The sequence below is a fragment of the Schistocerca serialis genome, chromosome 6 (genome assembly GCF_023864345.2).
Source record: "Schistocerca serialis cubense isolate TAMUIC-IGC-003099 chromosome 6, iqSchSeri2.2, whole genome shotgun sequence".
Classification (NCBI taxonomy): Eukaryota; Metazoa; Arthropoda; class Insecta; order Orthoptera; family Acrididae; genus Schistocerca; species Schistocerca serialis.
In genome coordinates this window covers 304,491,815-304,502,983 of record NC_064643.1, presented here as the reverse complement: position 1 = coordinate 304,502,983, position 11,169 = coordinate 304,491,815, and the positions used below count along the sequence as shown (strand labels likewise).

At 39.0% G+C, this 11,169-nt stretch overlaps 1 protein-coding gene across 1 annotated transcript in view; it reads left to right on the top strand.

The window, feature by feature from the left end:
- Positions 1-447: 447 nt before the first annotated feature.
- LOC126484274 (pre-mRNA-splicing factor ATP-dependent RNA helicase DHX16) overlaps positions 448-11,169 on the top strand; it is a 111,433-nt gene continuing 100,711 nt past the window's right edge. The window contains exons 1-3 of the mRNA XM_050107697.1: positions 448-537; positions 9,967-10,215; positions 10,304-10,484. Coding sequence (XP_049963654.1) covers positions 9,972-10,215; positions 10,304-10,484 — 425 coding nt within the window. The 5' untranslated portion in view covers positions 448-537; positions 9,967-9,971. The remainder of the gene's footprint in view (positions 538-9,966; positions 10,216-10,303; positions 10,485-11,169) is intronic.

The following is an 11,169-nucleotide window of genomic DNA, read 5'->3' as shown; positions in this document are numbered from 1 at the left end:
CGTGTCTACAGTCAAATATGAAACCATTTGCGTGGAACTCATTCCACGCAACGAGTCGCGCAACCCAATGTCGTCGTGTAAACTAGGCTACTTTATATACGTAGAGATTTGCGCAGCGATATCGTTGTGCATTGAAATAAATGGAAATGTCGTGTGGCTAGGGCCTCCCGTCGGGTAGACCGTTCGCCTGGTGCAGGTCTTTCGATTTGACGCCACTTCGGCGACCTGCGCGTCGATGGGGATGAAATGATGATGATTAGGACAACAGAACACCCAGTCCCTGAGCGGAGAAAATTTCCGACCCAGCCGGGAATCGAACCCGGGCCCTTAGGATTGACAGTCTGTCATGCTGAGTCTAGTCACTTCGACCATAGATACCAATATCTATGGTCGAAGTCTAGTCAGCGACTTCAACTGTTGATTGTACTGTTATATCTTTGTTCACCTGTTAAAGATTACCAAAGATGTGTGTTAAGTAATGTTTATAGTAATTGTTTACACGCACGGTAATTAATATTTGAACGATTGTTGTAGTAGGTATGTATTAAGTAATGAATTTTTTTTGTATTTCGAAGCATCTAGTATTTTTTTTTTTTTTTTTTTGGTTTTGTTTAATATTACTGTTATGAAGGGCTGTTTCGTTATTTGTTATGTTGACACTGATTTTTTTTTTAATGTTTGTGTACAATATTTAAAGTTTGAGCGCGATTTCAGATTTTTATTTGGCTAAGCGTAATATTGTCTTTCTCTAAAGAAACGAACAAAGTTACTTTGGGCGAATACCACAAAAAGGAAAGTGTTACAATTAGCTGATCTAAAAGAAATTAGAAAATAAAGATCCTACGTTATAAATAAAGAAACTGAGGGCACTTCATTTTGAACTGTTGGAATATGTGTACTTCGTGAGAAAAGGCGGTTTGTGTATGAGTTGCTATCCGCAATGTACAAGGATGGACATCATATGTTTACTGTACATTGCTACTCATAAAAGTTGTCTTGACACTTTCACATCTAAAATCTAAAATGCTTTTATATTAATAAAGCTACGAGATTACGTAAAACAGTATTAAAACATTATATATTTCGGATGCCTTCCGGTTATCTTCAGCTGCGCAGCATACAGAATGTTTCTCAATCTTAACAACATACAAAACCTTCCGACTTCAGATCTCTTATTGTCCCATATCGTAGTGATGTGTGGTGTGTGGCATCACACAAGTGCAGACAGAAAGATAACATAACACTGACAGTATTTCTTTTTTGTCTATACCAAATTTTTTAAATGTGGGTTGTAGTGGCAAGCAGATCAGTAGCTTAGTTTGAGGTAGAGGTTAGGTTTGATGGCAGCATTTTGTTTTTGAGTTGGTGTTGTCAACAAATATGAATAAGGAATATTATATGAGCTAACATATTGACCTGTAGTGTAGCTTGTGGTATAAGATTGGTTCAAAGGTGATCGTGAGTTGGTGAAGAGGTATCGAATTTTTCAGTTTAGTCCCTTTGAGTGGCTTGGTGGCCTAGCGCTTAAATGCCAGGCTACAGATACAAAGGTGTGGAATTTGATCTCAGTTGAGTGAGCTGTTGCTTACTAGTTCTTTCACCTTGGACAATATTTTTAACATGGAAAATGCCAAGTTGCATTGTGGATCTGGGACCATGTTGAGCTGCATGTCCCTCCTCTCAAGTCCCCCTACCCAGTTTTCTGAGGGAAAAGTCCATTATAGCCGTGGAACTTGACTCTATTACAACCATGAAAAAAAAGCTTAATTGGAGAAAGAGAATCTGCTGCACTGGTATTTGATTTTAGTAAGCTCCCTTTGACTGAATCATACATGAGGACCTTCTAATTAAATTAAAATCCCACAGAACTGGGAAACCTGTCCTGGCAACTCTCAAACTTATGTAGCCTAACACATGTCTAGTCATATCCATACAAGGAGCACTCTAATGCGAAGAAAATTTGCAAGACGATGTGTCACAAGAATCCAGGATCTGAGTTCAAATAAATATATTCTACAGTTTGCAGAGAACACAATATTGTTCATGGATGAAGAGAGTAATTTGTAGGCTGTGCTACCACCAGATGTTCTGCTAGGTGAGGCCAGTGAAAATAAGATGCAAAAATAAATGAAAATAGAATGCTGAAGACTATGTGGTATAATGATACTGGAGCACTGGGTAATGGTGGAGCTGTTAATCTTCCAGGCTCCTTCATCAACAGTAAATTAATCTGGAAAGAATACACTGTACTTAATGTTTGCAGAAAGCTTTCCAGCATCCTGTACCTTCTGAGGAAAGCGTGAATGTGTTGTTGTTACAGTAGAAAGGAATGAAGATCATTACTCATAGCAAAAACATGGTCCACTGTAAACCAGTATCCATTTGCTTAACTAAGAGATACGGCTCTACATACACCATCAGACATCAAATTCACTATCGCAACACGCAGAGTAACGACAGTCTAAACAGGACAAGATGTTGACTGACTAAGACACAAGACAGTTTTCCAGTGGCAGGTGTTGAGCCCCTATGTTTGGAGCTCTGTTTAAAGCAAAAATGTTGAGTGACTGTAAAGAACATCCATTATACTTTATGGATAATTTCTTTTTTAGTTATAGAAAAATGGTTGCCCAGCTTGCAACTCAGTGCTACAAAACTAGCATCAACACTGGTTTGTACCTTTGATATGATTATAGAGTTAATTTTATTGTTATGTTGTTATTGTAAATTAATGTACTCCAGCCACAGTCAGTCTTGTCCTGACTTATCAATGAGATATCATTGTTAATAAAGTTGTATTTATTTAAAAATGATAGTATTGGTTATTATGGCTTCAGTGACATGCAATTACAGAATCCATTGGATCATGGAAAACAAGCACTTCTGGCTTGATATACATGACTAAAAAATAATTGAAATTATGTGATGACTTATGTGTTTAGCTTCACAATGTCTACATACCATTATTCATTCAATGACTAAAGATGCAGTTCACTGAAATATACATTGTGAAACCTGTTTAATGGACACTCTTAAAACTTCAAGTAATTTCAACATTTTTCTGAGAGCTTGTCAAGTGATAAAGTACAAATCCATTCTATAGACGTAATTAACATCATCTCAAGTTTGTAGAAACACTTTGCGTGCTAAAAAAGGACAAATGTCAATTCTTAGAAATAGAAAAGACATTCAAGAAAATTGTTAACTCTATGAAGGAGACTACCACCATGAAGCTGACTAACAGAATATTTGTCAATTCAATTATTGTAGTGATTAGTGCATAAAACATTCATGGTGTATCTGCTGTTGGCAAATCTTATTAAACTGGCAGCATGCAGAAATGTATGTGTAGTGGTGTAGTAGCCCTGGACTGCTGAGCAATGAATAAATGTTTTATGAGTCCACCTTTACACTGTTCTCTGCTGCTGCACTAGCTTGAGTGTGGAGAGCACAGTGATAAGTGCACAGTCTAGACAGTCTTTTTCCTATATGTGAAGCATTGTGGAGGTTATTCAGACTGAAAGAAAAGGTAACTGGTAAGACAGCTTTAGGTGACAGTTTGTTCTGTGGTGCAGGCATGCTTTCATACTGTGAGAAGGAGTAATAGTGTCACCACATAAGCAAATCACCTAAAGTAACACAACATGAATATAAAAGAGGAGGTTATATTTTAGGTGCTGACACACACTGTACATAGCAGATAGGAGGATTTTTGATTTTCAGCTGTTCATATCAGATCAAGAAGTCCTGTGACCAGCATCTGTGGTGTATGTTGATATTTCCCCATTAACTTGTGCATGTGTAAGTCTGTGTATTTGTTCTCTGTCTTGAGTAATTATGTTTGAATCCAATATAACATTGTTTCTGTACTCAATCAATGAGGCCGAGCACAGTCAGCGGGTTTTGGTTTTGTGGTTAGCACTGCTGACTCTTAATAATGGGGCCCCAGGTTTCATTCCTGGCTAGACTGGGGATTTTCCCACTCAGGACTCTCTCTCTCTCTCTCTCTCTCTCTGTCTCTCTCTCTCTCTCTCTCTCTCTCTCTGTGTGTGGGTCGTCATGCTCATTTCATCCTCAGCCTCATACATACATCATGATATGGGCATCTTAGTGTTCTGTAGTTAAGGTTGCACTCCACTGTCACCCTTCCTGAGAATTTGATGTATGTGAACCTAAGCTTACAGATTCCACATGCAGTGGTAGAAGCACACATTAGGCGCTGCCTGCTTCGTCATGTGATATAATTTCATTGCATTGACGCTGAGAGTTGACTGGGTTGTCACACCTGTTAAGAGATAATTTAAGGTTTCCTTAGAACCTGTGTGAGAACAGAAACCTAGTGTGGATAGCAGTGTGAAATTGACTTTACCCTTATATTCAGTAAAAATGAGTGTTCCAAGGCATGGTGTTTGGATAGCCTTTTCTGGAAGGGTTGTTAAGAGCTCTCAGAAAAGCTACAACAGTCAGAATTGGCTCATATTGACCAAATTTTCTTTGTGATATCACATTTTGACCCTTGACTGTCAGTTCTTTCTGTCATTGTGAAGCAGTATTGACCAAGGATTTGATTGTTTAACCATTGAGGGTAAGTGTAGTGGAAGCAGGAAATCATTAGATAAGTTGTTTGTGCATAGACTAAGCATACTGCCTAAAGGAAACAAAGTGACAATCCAGTAAACAAAATATTGATATGAGAGTGATGCTGTATTAATAATTCTACTCAGCATGCGAGGAACAGGAGCTTCTGACATGTAGTTCACACACTTCCAGGGCAGCTGTTATTTTATGCATTCAGCCTGCATGTGGTACCATACCATACAGGCCTAATTATTAGATCCAGTGGATATGCACAAAATGTTAATCGTAATATTTGGCACTGCACATCTTTTATGTAACATTTGGACATCCAGGCAGCCAACAGTCATTGCAAGTGTTGCAGTTTTTCATTGGAGATTTAAAGACTGAAGTAGAATGAGGGAGGAAAGGAGGAGCTTTGATGCTAGTTGGCTGTTGTGGAAGGGATATGCGCCATATTTATAAAGAAGTTACAGTGCTAGCAAAATGCAGGAAGATCTACAGAGGATCAGTGCTTGATGCAGGGATTTTCAGTTGACTCTCAACATAAACAAATGTAACATACTGCATATAAATAGGTGGAAAAACCTGTTATTATTTGATTATTGTCCATCAGTCACTGGAAACAGTCAAATCTATTAAATACCTGGTTGTATGTGTATGAAGTAATTGGAAGTGGGATGACCATAGTGTACTAACTGTAGCAAAGGTAGATGTCAGACCAAGATTCACTAGAACAAATTTTCAAAAAGTGCAATCCATTCATGATGAAGATAACTTACAAAAGCCTCATTCGGCCAATTCTTGGGTGTTGCTTTTCAGTCTTGCACCCTTTCCAGGTATGATTGATGGAGTAAACAGAGAATATTCGAAGAAGAACAGTCACAAGTTAATTTAGTAAGGATGAGAGTATCGCAGAAATGTAAATCCAGATCCAGTTGCTGTGACTGAAAGAGCGGCATTGTACCTCACAGTGTGCATTATTGTTAAAATTCCAAGAGTGTATGTTTGTACAGGAGTCAGACAACATTGGGCGTCCTCGTGTATATATCTCACAAGAAGAGCCTACAGGTAAAATTAGGTTCAAGCTAATATGGAGGGTTACCAATAGTCACTCGTCCTGTGCATCACTGGAATAGGAAAGGAGGGAAGTGACTGTGGTAAACGAAGTACCATCCAACAAAAACTGTAATGTGGGTTGTGGAATATTGTTGTAGGTGTAAAACTTTTGTGGCTAAAATCTTTGATTTGCAGCATAAACACCTCATTATTGTGGTGCCAACGCATAGTCCAGTCTTTGGCCACTGCTACTTAGTAATTTCATTATGTCTGCTGAAGTTCTAACACTACTGTGCAGTGACTGGAGAGAGGAACCACCAGTGAATTTGGAATTTCTGTCAAAGTACACTGATTATTGCCAGCATCATATTTAAAGTACCAGGGAAGCAGGTTGCTAGCCTTACTTGCCCCGAGTCCCATTGGGTTTTACCCCTAACAGCTGAGGGACTAACCGGTGGATTTGGTAGTCTTTGCCATATGAGCACAGAGGTGACCACGATTCAGAATATGTCCGAGATGCCCATCCTTATTCCAAAATAACTGGTATCCCGACTGTCGGGACCACTTACTTGGCCACGCATACGTTGCCCGTGGTTCATGAACTAGGACATGACTACAGGAACCCACACCATGTACCAGAATGGTAATGAGATGGGGAGCTATTAATATCAATGGGGGCTACTCTGGGAAGAAGGTAGAGCTGGCAGAGGCTGCAGGTAAGATGGGGCTGGACGTTTTAGCTGTTAGTGACATTCGGGTAAGGGGTGAGAAAGAAGAGGAATTGGGAGAATACAAGGTCTACCTGTCAGGAGTCAAAGCAGGAATAGCACAATGGGGTGTAGGGCTTTACATCAGGAAAGAAATGGAACCCAGCGTAGTTGCAATAAGGTATGTAAATGAACGACTGATGTGGATAGATTTGACAGTGTCTAGCAAGAAAATTAGGATTGTGTCAGTATATTTGCATTGTGAAGGGACAGATCAAGATAAGATGGATAGTTTTTATGAGGCACTCAGTGATGTAGTTGTTAAAGGACAAGGACAGTGTTCTGCTCATGGATGATTTTAATGCCAGGATTGGAAATCGAACAGAAGGGTATGAAAAGGTTATGGGTAAATTTGGAGAGGATATGGAGGTCAACAGGAACGGGAAACAACTCTTGGATTTCTGTGCCAGTATGGGCTTAGTAATCACAAACTTCTTTTTTAAACATAAGGACATTCACCGGTATACTTGGGAAGGCAGGGGAACCAGATCTGTCATTGACTATATAATAACAGATCAGGAATTCCGGAAGGCTGTGAGGGACACACGTGTATTCAGGGGATTCTTTGATGACACTGATCATTATTTAATCTGCAGTGAAATTGGGATTGTGAGGCCGAAAGTGCAGGAGGTCAGGTACATATGTAGGAGGATAAGAGTGGAGAAACTTCAGGATAATGAAATCAGGCACAAGTACATAACAGCGATTTCAGAAAGGTACCAGTTAGTTGAATGAAGTAAATTACAGTCATTGGAAAAGGAATGGACAAGGTACAGGGACACAGTACTAGAAGTGGTTAAAGAATGTCTTGGAACAGTAGTGTGTAAAAGTAGAATGAAGCAAACAGCTTGGTGGAATGACACAGTCAAGGCAGCCTGTAAAAGGAAAAAGAAGGCGTATCAAAAATGGCTACATACTAGAACTCAGGTAGACAGAGAAAGTTATGTTGAAGAAAGAAACAAAACCAAACAGATAATTGTAGCATCCAAGAAGAAATCTTGGGAAGACTTTGGAAACAGGTTGGAGACTATGGGTCAAGCTGCTGGAAAACCATTCTGGAGTGTAATTAGCAATCTTCGAAAGCGAGGTAAGAAGGAAATGACAAGTATTTTGGACAGGTCAGGAAAACTGCTGGTGAATCCTGTGGATGCCTTGGGCAGATGGAGGGAATATTTTGAAGAGTTGCTCAATGTAGGTGATAATACGATCAGTAATGTTTCAGGTTTCAAGGTAGAATGGGATAGGAATGATGATGGAAATAGAATCACATTTGAGGAAGTGGAGAAAATGGTCAATAGGTTGCAGTGCAATAAAGCAGCTGGGGTGGATGAAATTAAGTCGGAACTCATCAAATACAGTGGAATGTCAGGTCTTAAATGACTACACAGGATAATTGAAATGGCCTGGGAGTCGGGACAGGTTCCATCAGACTGGACATAAGCAGTAATCACACTAATCTTTAAACATGGAAACAGAAAAGATTGTAACAACTACAGAGGTATCTCTTTAATCAGCGTTGTGGGTAAAATCTTCTCAGGTATTGTGGAAAGGAAAGTGCGAGTATTAGTTGAAGACCAATTGGATGAAAATCAGTGTGGGTTTAGGCCTCTTAGAGGTTGTCAGGACCAGATCTTTAGCTTACGGCAAATAATGGAGAAGTGTTATGAGTGGAACAGGGAATTGTATCTATGCTTTATAGATCTAGAAAAGGCATATGACTGGGTTCCTAGGAGGAAGTTATTGTCTGTTCTACGAGATTATGGAATAGGAGGCAAACTTTTGCAAGCAATTAAAGGTCTTTACATGGATAGTCAGGCAGCAGTTAGAGTTGACGGTAAATTGAGTTCATGGTTCAGAGTAGTTTCAGGGGTAAGACAAGGCTGCAACCTGTCTCCACTGTTGTTCATATTATTTATGGATCATTTGTTGAAAACAATAGACTGGCTGGGTGAGATTAAGATATGTGAACACAAAATAAGCAGTCTTGCATATGCGGATGACTTAGTTGTGATGGCAGATTCGATTGAAAGTTTGCAAAGTAATATTTCAGAGCTAGATCAGAAATGTAAGGACTACGGTATGAAGATTAGCATCTCCAAAACGAAAGTAATGTCAGTGGGAAAGAAATATAAACGGATTGAGTGCCAAATAGGAGGAACAAAGTTAGAACAGGTGGACGGTTTCAAGTACTTAGGATGCATATTCTCACAGGATGGCAACATAGTGAAAGAACTGGAAGCGAGGTGTAGCAAAGCTAATGCAGTGAGCGCTCAGCTACGATATACTCTCTTCTGCAAGAAGGAAGTCAGTACCAAGACTAAGTTATCTGTGCACCGTTCAATCTTTTGACCAACTTTGTTGTATGGGAGCGAAAGCTGGGTGGATTCAGGTTACCTTATCAACAAGGTTGAGGTTACGGATATGAAAGTAGCTAGGATGATTGCAGGTACTAGTAGAGGGGAACAATGGCAGGAGGGTGTCCACAATGAGGAAATCAAAGAAACACTGGGAATTAACTCTATAGATGTAGCAGTCAGGGCGAACAGGCTTAGATGGTGGGGTCATGTTACATGCATGGGAGAAGCAAGGTTGCCCAAGAGACTCATGGGTTCAGCCGTAGAGGGTAGGAGGAGTCGGGGCAGACCAAGGAGAAGGTACTTGGATTCGGTTAAGAATGATTTTGAAGTAATAGGTTTAACATCAGAAGAGGCACCAATGTTAGCACTGAATAGGGGATCATGGAGGAATTTCATAAGGGGGCTATGCTCCAGACTGAACGCTGAAAGGCATAATCAGTCTTGATGATGATGATGATGATGAAGTCAAAGTACACTCATCTTTGAGACAGCAAAACACAAAATTCTCTGTACATGTAAGGAATCACCCTGTATAGGAAATTACCTGGAAGATGAAAATGTTGATAGTTGGTCAAACTTTGATTATTTATTTGAAAATCTAGACTTGATTAATGAACATTTGGAAGTAAGTACTGAAGCGTCATAGATAATGTTTGTGATTGAAGAAAGTTGCAGGGCATAGTGAGAGCATCAACACTCGAACTTACTCATGAGGATTTAATGAGTAGTATGGTTAAGATAAATAGCTGTGGAGGTATAGTGAAATAACAAGTTGTAGTGACCATATATTTTGCAAACACATGTCTCTACATCTTTGATTTTGATTAAGTACAATTTGGAAAAACCAGGAATAGCAATAAGACAAAGTAAAGAAACTAGCGAAAACCTGAATGTTTCTACAGGCAGTAACATATTATTGCCTCTCTTCCGGCACAATCCCCATCTTAATTACCTGCTCCTTGCACAGGCTTTAATTTTTGGTTATGCTTCCTTATTTCTTGATGCAGACTTCTTTTTTAGTACCAGTACCCTCACTTCTTTCATTTCATTCATAACAACAGTAAGAGGGCTCATTGAAACTTTCTGTTAATCATCCCCAATGTATTCTGTTACAAATTAAGTTGTGGCATACAGTAGTTTCATTTAAAAATTTAATACAAGTATAGATTTTTTTTTTAATTTACTTGTACATCTTGTGTTGTCTGTAGCTACCATGGGAAAACATAAAGACAGAAAAGATGAGAAGAGAAAAGAGAAGCATTCTTCAGACTATGATCGAGATAGGCATAGTCATCGCAAACACAAGAAAAAGAAATATAGTTCCGACTCAGACTCAGAAAGTGATGACATTGAGAAACAACGGCTAAAAGATATACGTGAAAGAGACGAATTTGCAGAACGTCTTAAGAAGAGAGACCAAGAGAAAACGCGCAATGTAGTACATAACACTGCAGCTGGTAAGTGGGAGAAATTATTTTAAATCTATCTGTTTTGTCTTGCATGTTTAAATAATTAAAAAAATTTAAATTTTGTCTCCAAAAACAGAAAAACGGGCTTATGAGGAGGCTGTGAAACGTTTAAAAATGGAAGCAGAAGACAAAGAGAGATTGATTCCCAAGCTGCGAGTGGAGTCAAGACGAAAATACTTAGAAAAACGAAAAGAAGACAAAGTAGCAGAGCTGGAAGCAGACATAATTGATGATGAATACCTTTTCCAGGAAGAAGAGTATGTTTTATCTTTCTTTTTGCTTTTGTGATATCTTTAACAGTAGTTTGCCCTTACATTTAAACATATGGGAATGTAATTACATTAAATTTAACATGTAAGTAATATACCAACAAATTACTGTATTTGCTAATTGACAGAATAAGTCTTTATGCTGCGTACTACCTGTTTATTATTGTTATTCAACCTTTGTTTGGGACCGGCATATCGTCAAGGATCATACATTGGCACTAGTAGTATCCAAGTTGGCATCATTCCTGTTGCTTAACAAGTACCTTGGCTGTACCATTGGCATATGGCGCGATAGGTATCTTTATCATTTGCTGATGGTGTGGCCAAGGCATGTGTTTACTAGATATTGCAGAAACTGCACAAGCATTCACTGTGAAGCAGTAGAACACTTGGATTCATTACAACTGGTCATCTGTTAAAGCTAGCATGAGCTGTTGCTTCTACTTTGCAACTCATGGAACAGCAACAGCTGCTCCAGCAACAATAATTGCAGCAGCAGTTTGAACAACATACTGAATTGCTCCATCAGAAAATTTCGCTTTTTTCAAATTTCTTACATTTTCAGAGTTTACAACACATTCAGACTGTGATTGCTTCCCAGGCGGAGAGCTGCCCATCTGTCTTTCTGCCATTTAATGATGACAAAGAGAATTGGGGCACATATTTTCAGTGG